The 19,149-nt window shown below is 38.6% G+C and overlaps 1 protein-coding gene across 2 annotated transcripts in view; it reads left to right on the top strand.

Moving 5' to 3' along the window:
- Nyap2 (neuronal tyrosine-phosphorylated phosphoinositide-3-kinase adaptor 2) overlaps window positions 1-19,149 on the top strand; it is a 208,134-nt gene that overhangs the window by 106,361 nt on the left and 82,624 nt on the right. The window contains exon 2 of one of the 2 annotated variants that reach the window (XM_050161056.1): window positions 2,899-3,200. In XM_050161056.1, the coding sequence (XP_050017013.1) occupies window positions 2,899-3,200 (302 nt within the window). Of the gene's footprint in view, window positions 1-2,898; window positions 3,297-19,149 lie in introns of both variants that reach the window. The other variant, XM_050161055.1, reaches the window with a different exon arrangement.

Below are 19,149 nucleotides of genomic sequence, written 5' to 3'. Positions count from 1 at the left end.
GAGAGAGAGAGAGAGAGAGAGAGAGAGAGAGAGAGAGAGAGAGAGAGAGGTAGCAGATTCTGAAACTAATTAAAAGCTTCAATGCATGATCTGCAGTGTCCTTTGGACTCAACACCCTGCTAAATCTCTTGCAAGAAGCTGTGTCATTCTGCTTAATGCTTGCCCTTAACCTTGACTTGAACAAAGGCCTATGTACATGTAACTCACGCTCAGCCATGTTCTCATTAGGTATGCACTGCCAGGTGAAACTAAACTCGCATCTTTATACCTGCTATTGTTTGAAGCACACATTGTATTTCACTTGGAAGAAGTGTTACTGTGCCTAACAGGATATTTATGAGCAAAAGCAGCATTACACAAAATTGTTTCGTGCCGATAAATAGGTAATCCTGACACTAAGCAGCAGGGCTAATTATCTGTCTGGGAAAAGGTGCAGGCTCTATTTAGGTCAAAGGTAAGAGATAAATTGCTGCTACAATTATTTCTAGTAACTGTCTCATAAATGCCTGTGTGCATTAACACATGCATAGATCTCCCTAGGTGAGCATGTTCCTGGCAAAGAAGCAGCTGTCTAAATAAATCTTTAAAGCAGCTTTTGTTCAGTGATACAACGGAAATGAGGAAGAGACACGCAGATGAAAATAATTTAAGGCAAAGCTAGAGAAAATCAAATATCTCATCTTCAAAGACATGTCATCACCAAGTGAAATCTTCCCATATGCTCTCCTCTCCCCACCACTAAGCCCATTTTCCCAGAAATTCTTAATGGTTTTTTTCCACAAAACACTCTCTGCAAGTGTCTCATTTGTGTCTTGATTGATGGTCCTGAAGCAGACACAAAATTAAAATGCACAGAAACATTAAACGGGTTGTTTCCTGTCTCTATATGAAAATCCACTTAGCTGATATGCTGAAACCCCCTGAGTCTAGCATGTCCTTTGCCCTGCTTTATCCTTGCTATCCATGTTACTAAGATGCCATATGCACTGTCTAAACATTAAATCCAAGTATTAATCAAGAAATGACAGAGATAAGAGTTGTGTTTGAGTAGCAAATTATTGTTGTGAGTAAGTGCTAGACTCAAACTGTAAGGATCTTGTTGGGTCTTCTGGCTTTTCCCACAGTGTACATGTATGTCTCATAAGTCAGGAGTTCGGCAGTTCAGATACTTATATTATGATTCATAACAGTAGCAAAATTATAGTTATGAAGTAGCAATGAGAGTAATTTTATGGTTGGGGTCACCATATGAGGAACTGTATTAAAGGGTCACAGCATGAGGAAGGGTAAGGACCACTGCCCTAGTTGAAGATGGAAAACATTTAAGTTCTCAATATTGTTCCTATTGGAATTTGTTTTTCAAAAATTGATTTATTCATTTGCTTACATTATTTATTGGGGTTTGAAGTTGCAGTTCCATGTAAAAGAAGTGCTCTACCTTAGAGATACACTCCCCAGCCTGAAATCTTAAATTTATGATGAATATTATAATGGTATGAAAGACACAATAATAGAATTCAAATCTTACTTTAAGTTGCATCAAAAATCAAGATAAAATGAAAGTTTACTATTTCTAAATAATTCTGTATACTAGAATGGCAGATTCAAGAGGCTGAGTTTATCTTCACAGGTTCACATGTTTCAGTGAAATACAAATACTACATACATGATTTTCTTTTAGCTGTTCCTTTTAGTGGATGAGCTTGGTAGATAGAGAAAGCTCCAGGAAACTCTCTCCTCTAAAAGTCCACATACATATTCATGGTGTTTTCTTCATAAAGAGTCACCATTGTGTACAGTATAAATACCCTAAGAAGTATCTCCTCTGTAATTAACTGAACTTCAAACTACATTTTTCTAAATCTTTATATTTTCCCTAGTGAAACCTAAAACATATTAAATTAGAAAAGTCTTTACATCCTCAATACTTAGGATGTAGAGCCACATCAGAATGAAGTCTTTTTATACTTCGTTAAATGCTTCTTCTCTGTGAGGTGGGGCTTGCTGCTTGTTGGTACCACATTTTTAACATCATGAGATGGGGGATGTTTCTAGAAAACAAAGGAAGGACAATTCAGTCCTCAGTTTGGAAGTTGTTTCCTCATCCCTTCTTCTACTGCCCTTGTTCTCCTGTCTTCCTCTATCCAACTGTCTTCCCGTCTCCCTTCTTAGATGTTTCTTTCCTTCTTCCTCCTGCACTCCCTTCCTCTCATCTTGCTCTATCTTTGGGTTTCATTTCTAGTCTTTCCCCTTCTTCCACTCTGCCTTCCTTTGTTCCTCTCTCCCCTGTTCTCTCTTCCTTCCTGCAGCATTATTGATCCTCTCTGGTCTTTGCCTTTTTTTTTTTATTCTCTCTTTCCAGTCCTTATTAACAGAACCTTTCCTGCTCATGTTTATTCCATTTTTTCTCAACATATTAAGCAGACAATTTAGGGATGGTTTTGATGAAAAGAATGGTGACCATTCACTCAACAGGAACTGGTCTAGGGAATATAGTCACCAATTTTTTGTCTACTGTTCATGCCATGAGACAAGGTTCAACTTCAAGTTCTTAAAAAAAAAATGAGTGGTTGAAGATATAATCTGTTATGTAGGATTTTCTCCCATAGGATAGTAAGTCCATCGGGAAGTGAAGGTGTCTGTAGATGCACACTAAACTTTCTGATTCTAATCAAACTGTTTTGGCTTTACTTTCAGAATTTGACTTAAAAGTATAGACTGTTTTTATGTCATTTAAGACTGGTTAAGCATCAACCCCTTGTAAAATGGTGTACTTCTTCACCAGTGAGAATCTTCACCTCTGAAAATTCTGGTAAAAAGGCTGGTGGTGTCTGTGCTTTCAAATATTTCCTGGCTGTTTTTTTTTCCCTCACAAGTGGTCTCTGGTTTTTCTTACAGCATAGGGGGAGAAGTAGGGCGAGGCCAGGACGCCAGCTACGCAGGCAAGCATTTCCGCATGGGGTTCATGACGATGCCTGCTCCACAGGACAGACTCCCACACCCCTGCTCCAGCGGATTCACTGTGAGATCTCAGTCCCTGCACTCCGTCGGAGGCACCGAGGACGACAGTAGCTGTGGATCCCGAAGACAGCCACCTCCCAAGCCCAAGCGAGACCCCAGCACCAAGCTTAGCACTTCATCTGAGACCGTCAACAGCACTGCAGCCAGTAAAAGTGGGAGACCCCTGGAGAGGCCAGAAGGTAAACTCACCACGCCCACTTCCCAGTCATCTCCAAAAGCTTCAGCTTCTGGGAACCTGTTTCCTTCTCCTGAGTCCCAGGAAAGAAACATTAAGGGTTGGAGGCATTATGGTGTGGTGTCAAATGACACCTGATCATACTTAACATCCTCAATGAGAAACCCAGATAGTTCAGGTGATGCAGTTCAGTAGCAGAGGGCTTGCAGTTGCATGGGTAAGGCACCAAATTCAGTCCTCAGTTAAAAACAAAACAAAAATGGACAAGGTAATGTGTCATCACTATGGCCCATTTAAGGCTTTCAATTATTCAAAAATTAGTTTTACCTAGATGTATATCTACTTTTTATATTTTCTTACTTGTATTAGTTTGCTATTTACATAGTTAAAAGACATGCTGGTCGATTATTGGAATATTGGATTATTGGAATATGGTGGAGATTTTAATGTGGGAAATATATGAGGTAAAATTTATGATGATACCTTTTAGAAATAACCAATTTTTACATCATTTCCTTCCTTGTGTATAAGTAGCAGCTAAGTAGTTTAGTCTCTGCTTTGTAAATCTTATTTCTTCCTTTATAGTAATTTTTCCCTCAGCTATGAGATACACAAATCAAACATAGCTACTGTGGATATATGAATACAAATATAGCCTAATATCTCACAAATCCTTTAGTTCTTCTTGAATAAGGAAGTCAGTGGCTTACTTGAGCATTTCCCCAAAGCTTCTTGGTGGAAGTGGCATACAAGGTGAGGTTTAACACAGCTGTCAAACTGCTTTTGGCTGGCTGGTTTACGAAGAGTGGCAATTCATTTCTCCCGCTCTGCTTAAAAGCTCAGGAGCCAATGTGATCTTGGAATAGAGCTCCCCTCAAAGCTTCGGAATCTTGTCCTTGGATATTCTTGCCTTGTATGACATGCACTGAGTCTAGGAATATTAAATAATCTTGTCTATGAAAGCTCTGACTTTGGAGCCTTGTTAACTTCCCAAGTCACCATGTTACCTCCCCAAAACCATCACACTGAGCTTACGTTTTTAACACTTTAATTTGGGGGAACACCGCATTGCGCCCCTTATTTCAAACCATTTGAGAGTTTGTGTGTCAGCTGTGAGGCATGCTTCAAGGTCTCCAATGCAGCCAGTGGTGAGTCAACAGCAGACATCTGCCTAGCCCTGTGGTCTTTCTTCTACCCTGCTCATGCCTGAGTTTGTAGCTTCCATGAACTCCAGAGTATCACATTTTAGGTCTGTTTGTAATGAAAGGAAACCATGGCATCTTTTTCTCATCTAATAATTCTTTGCCACATGAGATTTCCAGTTCTTCCCAAAGGTTCTGGCATGTCTCTTGGCCCAGGAGCTTACATGCGGTCTGAGAGATAAGATACCTTTGGGTAGCATGCCATCTTTTTCTCCACTCTGTTCACAGCTTTCTCCTTCTCAGTGCCCAAACATAATCTCAGTGAATTGTTAAATCGTGTAGATCAATGCCTGGAAATAGAATGAATCTTTTAATTTTAAAAAGACAGTCTCCCTCTTTAATATCATATTCTGTTTGTTCACTCCTAGAGTTTGATTCTGAGCAAGAAGTGTGTCCTGCACCTTCTGCACAGCACGTTTATGCTTTTAGAAGCAACAGATGTTTAGTTTTTTTTTTTTTTTTATACGAGCTGGGGGATGGAACTTTTACAAATTTTAAACATTGTTCCTAAGTTTCATCAAATATTTAAACACAGTGTCTTTCATTTCTCTTTATTCTGTGTCATGCTATGTCTACATTCAATTATCCTGTGTTTCTACTTTCAGAACTACATAATCGATTATACTAGGTTGCTTGCCAAAGAAAATTAAAGAGTCAAGACAGGAATCTCTGAGTGACAAGGCCTAAACATAGTCCAGAGTTATTCAAAAATTAACTAAAGGTGTACATGATGGGGCATGTGCACTCATAGCATTTTGGAGACTTAGATGGGGAGATCCCAAGTTCAAGCCAAGCCTTGAAAATAGAAAATTCCAAGATAATTAAGGCTGCAGAGATGGAAAGGGCTGTGCCACACATCCATGTGTGCCACAATCCAACTATAAAAGGACTGCAGTACACACACATCGGAGAAGCCCTTCTAAGAGGAGGGGAAGGTGGCATACACAGAGTAAAACTAGGAACACAGTCATGAGCACCTGCTCTTAGAAGCAATACCAGGTTGACTGTCAATCACCTTGAAATGGAACACATCTGCATACACTTGTAAGGCATTGAGTGACCAGATCCTGAAAACCAACATTCTCTCTCAGGTATCTTTACCGACTAAGCATCAAGGGTTCCTTGGGGATAGTTATCAAGCAGAGAGTAGCCCATTAGTAACTGTTTTTGTTTCTTAAGGCAGACATGAGAAAGTAACTCCGTGTCTCTGGTAAAGACTTAAGTTAGAAAGTTAGACATAAAAGTTACTTGAGGGGGTCTGTAACTTACAGACCACTAAGCCTAAATTCAATATTTCTCTTCAGAAAGGATCTCTTAGGATGGACTGGAAAACCCTCAGTTGTGTGGGTGATGATGCTTTAAATCCAATAAATGGCCAAACAGCATTTGCTTTGCAAATTTACCTTTCTCTTTGGAGCTCATAAGAAAGGAACAATTGCAAAGCCATATGCACCCAATGGTCTTCTATAAGTTACTAGAATAATAAGGGCAGGGTTGAATCAGGGCCAAGTTGAGAGATGGAAGGAAAACTCTTGAGTCCAAGAGCATGTGCACATATATCCATACTCAAATTCCACATTATTTATATACATAGGCTGATATTTTATGAATCCTCAGTTCTTTATTATCAGGATCTCGTTGGGGCTTATTGTAGAGCCCATGTTTTCTTTACCAACTCCGTGTTGTCAGCATTCTAACAGAAGAAAATGTGACTTTTGTACATCTTAGCCTGTCTTTTCTTCTTACCTGAAATGTCAGCAAAATCACAATATTGATTCAGGGGCCTTAGAATGATTTCCATGGTAACCAGCTGCTATTTAAAGAGAGGATTATGACTTCCCTGTGAATAAAAGTAAAAGGAAGTGGACTCGAGCAAAAACAGCTCTTCAGAATTAAGAAAATGAAAGAAATTTGAACACACACAAATCACAGAATGCAACGGGTAAGCTTTGGTGTTTAAATGTTGTTCTATCACATTCAAATATACATTAGCCATTTGAGAAGGCTCTTCTACCATCGTAATGCCTCTAGAATTTTTCCACTGTCTACCATAAACTGGCAATTATCCAACTACAAATATTTAGATGGCTGGGGTTTTTGTTTGTTTGTTTGCTTGCTTGCTTGTTTTTGTCTCTGGGGAGTTTGTTTTTGTCACGGAATAAAAGAAAAAGAGTTCTCTAGGAAGAACAACAGGTCATATGAGCTGCTTCTTGTGAGTCATTCAACCAAAGAAGCAGCGATTCAGTTTCCCCCTCTGTCATTATCCTGTCTTTAGAGAACGAACTCCTCTTTAAATACAGTAAGAGAAACACTGCCTGGAAACAGTCAAGAGATCACTCACAGCATCAAGAGGCAAGTGCCAAACAATATTTCTTTTTGTAAACTTTGAGATAACATCTGTGGTACCAAAATATAAATGGTAACTTTCCTCCCTCATAGCTTTATGATGACTTGACGTGTCAATGTTAGTGGTGTATGTGATGTAAATAAATTGCTAAAGGAATATAAGCTTAATACAATATTAAATGTCATTAATAATTTTTCCATCACAGATATCCAAAACAACTATGGAAGGGAAAGACATGATGCATTCCCTGGAGATGAGGATGGTTGTGAGTGAATTTGTGGGTGCAAGAAACTAAACCTGGCTTCTCAGCAAGAGCAGCACATGCTCTTAAACAGTGAGCCATATCTCCAGCCCAAAGTTAATGTTTTCACCATGAAAAGCTATGTTAAGTCATCCAAATTAGTCATTTCAATTTATCTATCATACAATATATGCACATTAAAAACCTGCACAGTAAAGGTGACAAAGTGCAAATCTTTTTATTCATTCAATTTTCATTTTATGAGTATAAGTTTTTGCCTGCCTGTATGTGTATATAGCATGTGCATGCCCAGTGCCATAGAGGTCAGAAGACAGCATTGGATTACTCGGACCTGGAGCTATAGACACTCATGAGTTGCCATGTGGGTGCTGGGAGCTTTTGCAAGAGCAACCAGTACTCCTAACTACTGATTCATCTCTCCAATCCCAGGCCTAAAATGATCTGAATGTTAAAATAATAATAATAAAAATAATACACACACACACACTATTTGTAATACTCAGGTATTAATACACGTCCCCCAGGACTATTTCTTTACAAAACAATGAGAAACTATTTTTTTTGAATTATTATAATCATACTAGTTTCTGATGCCCTCTTTCAGAAATGATTAGTGGAATTTAATTCAATTTATTTAATTTTTGTCAATGACTAATATAACCTGAGCAGGCCTAGAGCTCCCTTTGTAACCACAGCTACATCTGGAATTAAAGGCATGGGCTTCTACACCCAGTGTGGAATTATTATTTTTTTTTGACCCACACATGGCAATGGGAATACTTTCTGTAATGTTTGCTAGTTATCTCTAATGATCTGGAAGGTATTACTGATTCAGAATCAATGAGTAAGAACTTCTGTTTACATCAGTGTCGTAAAAACCAAAACAAAACGCTTCATAAAGGCTGTCAGAGAAGGAAAAGTAGACTCTGCCATAATGTTATTTTTTTTTAACACCTTCACGTATTCAGTAAAGACTTTGAGTATGTCTTCTATATTGCATTTTGGATTTCACCAACAAAAGTAATCCTGTTATTTGTAATCAACCTTGTGTCTAATTCTTCATCTTAGTCTCTTTGACTTGATTCAGATCACAGAGCAAGCAATGATTTAAGGACGGATTCTGGATACTATAAAACCTGCCTTGACAGCCTTAGAAGTTATTTATTTTGCTATGCAGTTAATTGTTTGTCTAAGAAAGAAAGCGTCTCACATTTTAATCCACGTGTTTGTTTTTCTTTAGCTGCTGGTAATTTCAAGATCCCTGTTTCTGAGCAGGCAGGCTAGCCTTTTGGTTTCTAAATGTCCCCAGGGCTCTGATTTGTAACAGGGTGAGTTAAGAAATAATATTGATTAAAAAAAAAAAACAGACAAATCTGTGACTTGTTAATTAGCCACAGAAAAGCAAGTATCCTATAAACCTGTTGGCAGAAAGCATGAGGTGGATTCATTCAAGGAACGCCGGGCTCATGTACAGCACATCTTACATGCTTCATATCCATGTGTCACTGACCTTCTTACTGTCTTTTTGCTCATATTGAGAAGCCCCTGTTCTTCACAGCATGCTTCTAAGAAGTACACTAAGTCCCACTTAGCCTTTAGTAATAAAACAGAAAGAAACCTGTAGAGAACTCTCCATCCTGTTAGCATAAGAGGGTTCTTCATGAAAGGTCTCCCTTCCTGGTTTTCTCTTTCCAGGTTGCCAGAATTACATGCTTCTTGGTTTCCTGGAGTAAAAGCCATCTGTCAGTCAGGCACTGTTCAGATGGAGATGGGACTGTACAACTACTGTGTGTGATTGCTCTTTAAATGAACCCCAAGGCTCATGAATGAAACCATTTGTAAGTCAAATCCTTGTGCATTGTGTGTTTCTCTCTAACAAAAACACTAGCTGCCTTATTAATGGTCTACTCCACTATCTTCTACTGAGTATGCCACTGACAACATTTCCCAGTGCCCAGACTCATAGAAGAGTTCGTGATCTGTGCTCTTGACACAAATAGCTTCTTCTTCCATGTGTCAACAAGCTCAAATGATGAGGGTCTATTGTGATGAGGGGATGGATTTTTAAGGATTTTCTATTGCTGGGAACAAATCACCCAAATATCATGGCTTAATAAAGCACAGTGTTATTACTTCGCATTATACATTAGACAAATCTGCTCAGGGTCCCTCAGTGCTGTCATTAAGTATACCAACATGATTAGGGGTTTCATCTTAGGCTTAGGATTCCTGCTAAAGTTTATGTTACAAATTATATTGATGCAATTTAAAAACATGCAGTCACTTTCATGTTCAAGAGATCAGATAAATCCAAACCAGCTGATTCTTTCCTTTCAGAGACACCTGATCTTTTTTGTTTTTAAGTTTATGTATTGTGGTGTGTGTATGTATAATGTGCTGTGTGTGTGTGTGTGTGTGTGTGTTTCTGGTTTTCTCCTATTTTGAGGAAGAATCTCTCCTGTTTCCCAGGGTATTTGACCTATGTCCTTCTAAGATTTCCATGTCTGTCTAACAGCCTCACAAAGGAGTAGGCAGATTACAAACACATGCCACTGCACTGGGTTTTATGCAGACTCTGAGGATCTAAATTTAGGTCATTGCACCTTAATTTCATCCCCAAGACCTGGCTCTTTGAAAGATCTCACCTGAATAGTAGAGGCGCATCTAGATTTATTCAAGGCTGGTTAGATCAGTCCACTTGTTGAAAACCTTTGCTACAAGTGAAAAATCAATTTGTTGATTTGCATATCCTGTAGCTTAATCATAGGCATAAAGTACCATCACAGTCACAGTCCAGCTTCTTCTTAGAGAGGAAATCATACAAGGTGTATGCCCCTGAGGGTGGGGATCTTGAGAGGTGGCAAAGAACCCTGAGAGCTCAGTGATGCAGGGGACAGTAGATGTGTTGTGCAGGGTATATTAGATGTGTATTACAGGGGATCATAGATGTGTATTACAGGGGATTGTAGATGTGTATTACATGGGATATTAGATGTGCATTACAGGGAATAGCAAATGTGTATTGCTTTCACATAAAATGTCCAATTATTGGATACTAAAAGTCAATATTTGGAAAGTAGATTTGAAGACAATAAATAAACCACAAGTCTGCAGAATGGCCATAGAAGTTAAAGGGTTGCTGAGAAAATTCCTTTCTTTTATCCATATAATACACAACATCCATGTGGCAAAACAACTGGAACTCCCACTGCTGACATCCCTAATCTGTCAAATTTCTTGAGTAAGTATATTACCTGACCAAGTAGTCATTTCCCACTAAAAACTAAACACACCAGATGGCTACAGACCAGGTTGATGGCTACAGACCCAGCATCAACTTTAAATGCAGCAACTGTCCTCCCTACTGCTTTGGTCCATGGGTTACTCCATACTACTGAATTTTGGAACTGCGTCTTGTAAGCAGTGCTCTGTGATGTCTGATCTATGTGTGACTGCCAATAGCATCTTGAAAATTCTTGATAATTATGAAAGCTTGTGTTCTCGTTATATGACTTTTCAATTGCAATGATTGCACCATTTTTATTAATTTTTGACAATTACTTACGTGTGTAGAATGTGCTATGATCATGCTCATCCCCATAACCCACTATTTTCTCTCTCCAAATATCAGTTCTCAATCAGGGCTAAATGAAGATCAGACCCATGCAACATGAAGTGAATGGAGAGGGCTCTAACTCTCCTCATGGTCTCTGTATTTTTCTGTCATTAGACTTGGATGACACTTTACATCTCCTTTGCATTTACATGAAAGCAAATGAGTTGTTAATTAATATCATTTTCATAAGAAAAGTGGAGGGATGGTGGTAATTACTTCCTGCCTTCCACTGAGATCCACTTCTTTACCCCATCATCTCTGCAAAACCATCACTTTTCCTCTATTTCTTCAGATTTCTGTATGGTGCCTGAGTCTTAAGAGGAACTGAAACCACTTTTGTAATAGGAGCAGCCACTCTGTAGTAGTGTAGAGTGGCGGGCTGTGTCCCACCCGGCCCCCAGCCGCCTGGCTAGCTTATGCCCAGAAATAATTACATGGAAACTGTATTCTTTTAAACACTGCTTGGCCCATTAGTTTTAGTCTCTTATTGGCTAACTGTCACATCTTGCTTTAACCCATTTTTAATAATCTGTGTAGCCCCACGAGGTGTGGCTTACCAGGGAAGATCTTAACCTGTGTCTGTGTCGGGTGGGAGAATCATGGCGACTGACTGACTCGGCTTCTTTCTCCCAGCATTCTGTCTGTCTACTCTGCCTACCTAATTTTCTGTCCTATTAAATGGTCAAGGCAGTTTCTTTATTAACCAATGAAATCAACACAAAACAGAAGACTCTCCCACATCAAACCACCATTGTTAGAAGCTGGCTTTTGAGTCTGCTAGTGCCCTCAATCTTGTGTCTATAGTCTACAGTAATGAGATGGAATCTTTCTAATGGTTGGGAATGCATTTCTTCTCTTGTAGACCAGGCTGGTCTCGAACTCACAGAGATCTGCCTGCCTCTGCCTCCCGAGTGCTGGTATTAAAGGCGTGCACCACCACTGCCCTGCTTGAAGAATACTTTTGTGTGCTGAACATTCTAGCATGTAGGAGTTAACTCCTTAAGGCTCAATGTGGGCACTAGTTTGACATGTTCATGTTTAATGAATTCTGTTAGGTGTTGTCTTCAGCAAAAGAGTTTGGCTATTGTTTTGTGGAGAACAACCTATAATAACATTCCTGGTAGTCCTCATTGTGCAGGGAACCCTGATGGCTCTTTGGGCTGATGAGGGAGGGGGACTTGATTGGGGGAGGAGGAGGGAAAGGGGAGTCGGCAGTGGGGAAGAGACAGAAATCTTTAAGAAAGAAAGAAAGAAAGAAACAAACAAACAAAGAAACAAACAAACAAACAAACAAACAAACATTCCTGGTATGGGAAGCTTCATTTTATGACCAGATATGCCCAACTGGGGCTCTCTCTCACCCATTATTTGGCAATTTCTTTTACATTGCTTTCATATAGGTATATATTTTCAGGAGCTTCTAATATATTTGATTTCATACTGCCCCTGAAAGGGCCATTAATTTTAAGTGTATTTATTCAAATTTCCTTCTCTATCCCTATCTTCCCTCCCATTCTCCACTGGATTCTCCTATTCCATCTTATCGCTGTCCATATATAACTAGCTATTCTATTACCCTTTCCCAGGGAGATCTATCTTTCCTCCCTTGCCCTTTACACTAAGCCTAACCTCTACACTAAGCCTAACCTCTATGGTTCTAGCTTTTTACCATTGACTTAGCAGCTAAAAATCTGCATATAAACAAATACACACCATATTTTAATTTCTGAGTCCAGAGTACCTCACTTGCAATGAATTTTTTTCTAGTTTTGTCCATTTACTGTTAATTTCAGGGTTTCATTCTTGTTAATGGGTGAGTATATTGTGTAAATATACCACATTTTCTTTTATCTATTCATCTGTTAAGGGACATCTAGGTTGTTTCAATTTTTAGCTATTATGAATAGAGCAGCAATGAACACGAATGAGCAAATGTCTTTGTGGTAAGAATAAACATCCTCTGGATATATGCCCAAGAGTGCTGGATCTTGTAGATCGATTCGCTTTTCTTGAGGTACTACCACAGTGAATTTGCAGAGTGGCTGTACAAGTTTGGAATTCCACCATCAATGGTTGAGTGGTACCCTTACTCCACATCCTTGCCAGCATGAGAAGTCATTTATACTAAATAATTATTTTAGTGATTCTGACAGGTATAAGATGAAAGCTCAAAGTAGTTTTGATTTACATTTTCCTGACAACTAAGGATATTGAACATCTCTTTTAGGATTCCTCAACCAGCTATCTGAGTTTCCTCTTTTGACAATTCTATGATCAGATCTATACCCCATTTTAATTGGGTTATTTGATACATATTTTCTTGAGTTCTTTATGTAATTCAGAGATTAGCCCTTCTATTGGATGTGTAATTGGTAAAAACCTCTTCCCATTCTGTAGACCACCATTTTTTTTTTACAAATGACATCATCCTTGAAGTTCCCAATTAGTCATTTAGTTGCTCTTAGTGCCTTTGCTAACAGTTCTCCTATGTTACATTTAGTGCGTCTAGTTTTGTGTTGTGATCTTCCATTCATTTGAGTTTTTTGCAGGGTGATAATTGTGGGTCTATTTGCATTTCTTCTACATGCAGCCATCAGTTTGCAGAGCACCATTTATTGAAGATACTCTATTTTGTTTCCAGTGTTTATTTCTGGATTCTTTAGAAAAATTCAGGTGTCCATGGATGTGTGAATTTATATCTGAGTCTTCAATTTGATTCTGTATATCAATGGTGTCTGCTTTTGTGCCAATGCCATTGTTTTTGTTTTATTAATATAGCCCTGTAGTACAATATGAAGATGGGGATGGTGATACCTGCAGCAGTTCTTTTCTTATTCATAACTGTTTTAGCTAGCCTGGGTTTTTTCATTTCCATATGAAACTGAAGATTGTCCTTTCAAAACCTATGAAAAATAATATTGGAATTTTGGTGGAGATTGCACTGAATCTGTAGACAGCTTTTGGTAGCCTGGTGAGTTTTGCTATATTCATCTTATAGATCCATGAGCACAGGAGAGCTTTCCATCTTCCGATATCATCTAATCTTCTTCAATATTTTAAAGTTTTGTTATGCAAGTTTTTTTTACTTGCTTGATTAGAGTTATCCCAAGATATTTATATTATTTGTGAAAGGTATTGTTTTCCTGAATTATTTCTCAGTCATTTGTCATTTGTAAATAAGAAAGTTACTGATTGTACATGTATGTGTGTGTTAATGTTGCATACTGATATTCGGCTGAAAGTATTTATGAGCTGTCAGAGTTAACTCATGGAGTTTTTGGAGTCTTCTATGCATAACATCATATAGTTTGCAAATATTAAGTGTTATTCTAATAGTTTTGCTTTTAATATTTCTTTTTTTAAATTTATTTATTTATTAAAGTTTTCTGTCTTTTCCCCGCCACCGCCTCCCATTTCCCTCCCTCTCCCCCAATCAAGTCCTCCTCCCTCATCAGCCCAAAGAGCAATCAGGGTTTCCTGCCCTGTGGGAAGTCCAAGGACCACCCACCTCCATCCAGGTCTAGTAATGTGAGCATCCAAACTGCCTAGGCTCCCACAAAGCCAGTACATGCAGTAGGATCAAAAACCCATTGCCATTGTTCTTGAGTTCTCAGTAGTCCTCATTGTCTGCTATGTTTACTACTCAGCAGTAAAAAACAAGGACTTCTTGAATTTTGCATGCCTTTAATATTTCTTGGTATTTTTCCCTTGAAGATTTTAATGTTATTTCTTTGTTCTGCTCATTTAGTGTTTTGATTGCTATTTGCAGATGGGAATTTCTTTTCTGATTCAATCTGTGTGGTATTCTGCAAACTTTGTGTACCTTTCTAGTCATCTACTTCTCTAGGTTAGAGAAATTTTCTTCTGTGATTTTGTTAAAAATATTTTCTATGCCTTTGATCTGGGTTTCTTCTCCTTCCTCTAGTCCTATTGTTCTTAAATTGTGTCTTCTTACAATGTCCCAGATTTCCAGGATGTTTTATGCCAGGATATTCTTAGATTTAACATAGGTATCTATTTCTTCTATCCTGTCTTAAAGGCCTGAGATTCTCTCTTGTATTCTGTTGGTAAAGTTTAAATACTGTGGTTCCTGTTCAAGTTTCTGATTTTTTTTTTTATTTCCAGATTTCCTTCGGTTTGTGTTTTCTTTGTTCATTCTATTTCCACTTTCAGGTCTTGAACTCTTTTATTTCTCCCCTTACACTTTTTGTTTGTATTTCAGTGGTTTTCTTTAAGGGACTCACTAATCTCTTCTTTAAGGACCTCTAGCATATCCATACAGGCTATTTTAAATCCTTTGTCTTGTGCTTCTGCTGTGTTGTGAATCTCAGAGCCTATTGTGGTAGAGTTTCTGGCCTCTAGTAGAGACATATTCTTCTGACTATTTTAATTCTCTTTTAACACTAAAGTCTAGGCATCTGGATTTGGGGGTGATTGTAGTCCTAAATACTGATATCTAGTCTTAACTTTTGGTTGGGTTTTGTTTCTCCTTTCTGTTGCTCTCTGTGCTGTATGAGTGTGTTGGCTAGCTGTTGCTTGGTAGGGAATTCTGGGATTCTGCTTGATATACCCACTGGAGGTTCTGCATAAATTTGTTTCTAGGTATTGGGAGCTGAAACTTGGAATAGAGATGGACTAGTGAGATGGAGGTCCTAAAAGGTTTTACAGGAGGGAAGAAAGCAAGGTGTTCTACCAGGACCTGTTAGTTCCCTGGGAATGAGGATAGAGGTAGATGAGTAGTCACAACAGGCAGTCTGCTGTAGAGCTGGTAATGAGACCAAGGGGTTAGGTCTGGAGAAGAGGGGGAAATGTAAGGAAATGCAGCTCTCAAACCTGCTTAGCTGGCCTACTAGCTTCTCTGGCAGGCTTGGCTGGTGGAGTCCCAGGGAATGTGTGCTGGAGTTTGGGGCTATGATAACAGGATGAGTAGGGATCTGTGTATTAGTTTGAAGATGATGACTGGGGGAATGGTGGGCTGGGCTGCAGCAGGTGGTCTGCCACACAGATGGTGGTGAGACAGGGGGATAGTAGTTAGGGAAGAAGTGAGGACCCACAGTCAGGCTACCTGCATTAGGGATGGGAGCCTGCGTTCACTTGTTTCAGCTCTAGCACTCCATCTGGTGCAGATCCATGCAGGCCCTGTGCCTGCTGCCTCTATTTCTGTGATTTAAATTTGCTTAGAGGATCTTGTTTCTTTGGTATCATCCATCCACTCTGGCTCTTACACTTTTTCTGCCTCTTCTTCCAAAGGGTACCTTGAACCTTGAGAATAGGAATCTGATGGATAAATTACATTTAGGGTTGAGTGTTCCAAGGTCTCTTATTCTCTGCATATTGTCTGGCTGTGGGTCTCCATGTCTGTTCCCATCTACTGCCTCCTGCATTATTATTGCAGACTCTGATTATTCTTAGAGACTCTGATTATTAGAGTCTGTAGATGGGAACAGACTCTGATTATTCTTAGAGACAGGATTAATATGTATATTTAAGTATCTTTTCTATTCTATGGGCATCCAGATTTTGAGCAGTTTTGAGTCCTACTTCAGGAGAGTGTGTAAAGCCAGTTGCTAAGGCAGAATAACTACATACAGGCACACATCTTCCCTGTAACTGACCTCAATGTAGAAAACACTTAATGTAGAATGAGTGCTTTTACTTTATGACCCCTGTACTGAGAGTTTCTAGACTATGAATTGCTTTCTATGAATTTTTGGAGTGTGAGGAAGCTAATTTAATAATAGCTCCTTTTAAGTTTATTCTTTGCTATTAATACATATTAACTTTTCACATGATGAGGAACATGGAAATAGATAATTCTTCACAATTTCTGCTTTCTGATAACTTCATCTAACTCAACAGCTAAAAGCTAGTAGTGGGGGAGTTGCTTAGGGAAGTCAAACTTATTCTTGCATTATAGTGTATTGATTTTAGTTTCTTTATTTGATATTATTTTTCTTAGTAAAAGTTTAGTCTCAAATCTATAATATTTGCATTGATGTCCTTAGAAGTATTGTTATTCAATAAGCAATAAGGGTCTGATATGTATAAGGCACAACAATAGGCAGTGAAAAAAATTCCCCTCATCTCAAAGTTATCAGAAGCTATCTATGCACAAAGATACATTGACAATTAACAAGGTTCAGAGTTCTGGAATGGGAAGAAAGGCATATTCAAAGTACAGATGGAAGACATCCAGCCCTGACTAGGAGAATCAAAACTCAGTTCTTAAAAGAAAGTGTTTAAAATATTAAAAATAAAAATGCAAAATGCTTCAGAAATAGCTTTTAGTAAAATACTTAAAAGGAAAAAACCTAGTCTGACTGAATGAAAGACTTGTTTTCTAGGAGATCTGGCCAGCCTAGTTGAGCTATAGCCCTGTTTTTACAAATCGACAAAGTTCTGTTCTCAGCATATGATCTTTACCTGAAGAGTTCAGTTACTTATTTTATCTCTTGTGTCCTTTCATCTCCATGAAATCTATGGAGATAGACTATATTGAAAGAAAATTGAACTCACAAACATGAGACAGAGAGATGATTCCAAAAAGTAAACATATTCACAAAGTGTAAGTGTTATCAAGAGAAGTGGAAACTAGGCTTTGCCGTGTGTGTGTGTGTGTGTGTGTGTGTGTGTGTGTGTGTGTGTGGTAGTATAAGAACATGCACATACATGTGTATTATCATCTGTGCACCCACACTATTGAAAATGAGAGATCAAGTTGAATAATTCTTTGATTTTCCTTCATTTACATTTTGAGATAATTTTTTACCAAACTTGGGACTCACTGATTTTAGTAGACTAGCTAGATGGTGAGATCCATGGTTATGTGATGGAGGTGGGTCTTGTATCTTATCTGTTGATTTCATTGGTTAATAATAAAGAAACTGCCTCGGCCCTCATAGGACAGAAAATTAGGTAGGCGGAGTAGACAGAGGAGAATGCTGGGAAAAAGAAGCTGAGTGAGTGAGTCGCCATGATGCTCCCACTCCAGACAGACGCAGGTTAAGATCCTCTCTGGTAAGCCAGCTCATGGGCTACACAGAATATTAGAAATGGGTTAGAACAATATGTAAGAGCTAGCCAATAAGAAACTGGACCTAGCCAGGCCAGGCAGTGTTTGAAAGAATACAGTTTCCGTGTAATTATTTCTGGGTATAAACTAGCCATGCAGGTGGCCGGGTGCCGGGGACGCAGCCCTGCCGCTCCTAATTTCAACAGTTATGCCTGTCTCCACCCTCCACCTACCAGCACTAGGGATGCAGTTGTTTTACAGATCACCTGGGTTTCACATGGTTGCTAAGCACCTGAAGTGAGGTCTTCACACATGAACAGCAGGCTTTTTACCCATGAGCCATCTTTTGGGCCTTGTGTATATATTTCAATTAAATATTTCCCCAAATTGTGCCTGGCCATGGAATTCAGACAAGATAATTCACACACAATATAAAATCTGGAAAAGAAAACATATACCATCTATATTTGCTTTCAAATCAAAGAAGCTAACAGAATACAGATTTGTTTCTTAATTGAGATGCTACCCTATTTCAGTGTTTGTAAAAATCATTGCTTTAACAACATGTGCAAACCAGCTTTACAATGAATACAATAAGATTGCCTGTAAAATTAATTGCAACATTCTAAAAACAACAGAGTACAAAATTACTTATTTTGATGGAATAGTCAACTGAATTTGGAAGTGTAGAGACAACGTTTTCATTTGACAGGAGAGAAAAAGGTTGTGTCTTAAAGGTTTCTCGAATCAGTCTAGGACAAGCAAAAGGGAGTTAGCTTCCTTCTCAGTCACAAGGGCCATAAAAATACTGATACTCCTAAGAACAAGTCCAAGTTACTTTTGGAACAAAGACATCATTTATTTGAGAAGCAGCTACCATGATCCATGTGATTGTCCTTCCACTAGCTATTTTATTGAGCATATTCTATGAGAGGTGAAACAGTGACTAAATAAAAAAAATTAAATCTATAAATGTGTTTGTATGTTGGAAGGTGATACATGCTCCATATGTAGAAATGAAGAATCCAGAACAAGAAAAATTGACTCACAAGTAGAGAGGGCAGAATTTGACTAAAGACATTGCTTCAGATAAGGCCAAATCAGGAGATGAGAATAAGAAAGTAAGATGAAAATGGGAATTTTTCTGTAGAGAATCTACAACTGAGGATTGAGTAGCAGAATAGGATTAGCATAAAGTCAAACAAAATATAATGAAAGTGGGGAATAAAGACATAAGGAGCATCTATTATTCCAAGACTGAAATAGAAGACCCTCCAGTTCAGGGCTCAGGACCAGATCATCTTGGGAGGGCACAAATATCAATCCTAGATTGTAAAGGCATCTCCCATGGGGGAGCTATGCAGGTATAACTTGCGGGAAATCCATTCTCAGTGTTGGAGAAGACTTTGGAAATCCAGTCTCCGTGCTGGAGAAGGCTGTTACCAGAAGTTTCAAACTAGATACACTCCACTATAAGATGACTTTGGGTCAGTGGGTACCTAATGCCTTTGAGG

Source organism: Alexandromys fortis, unplaced genomic scaffold (assembly GCF_014885135.2).
Source record: "Alexandromys fortis isolate MF-2015 unplaced genomic scaffold, M_Fortis_MF-2015_v1.1 scaffold_98, whole genome shotgun sequence".
Taxonomy (NCBI): Eukaryota; Metazoa; Chordata; class Mammalia; order Rodentia; family Cricetidae; genus Alexandromys; species Alexandromys fortis.
This window is presented reverse-complemented; position numbering and strand designations above follow the sequence as displayed.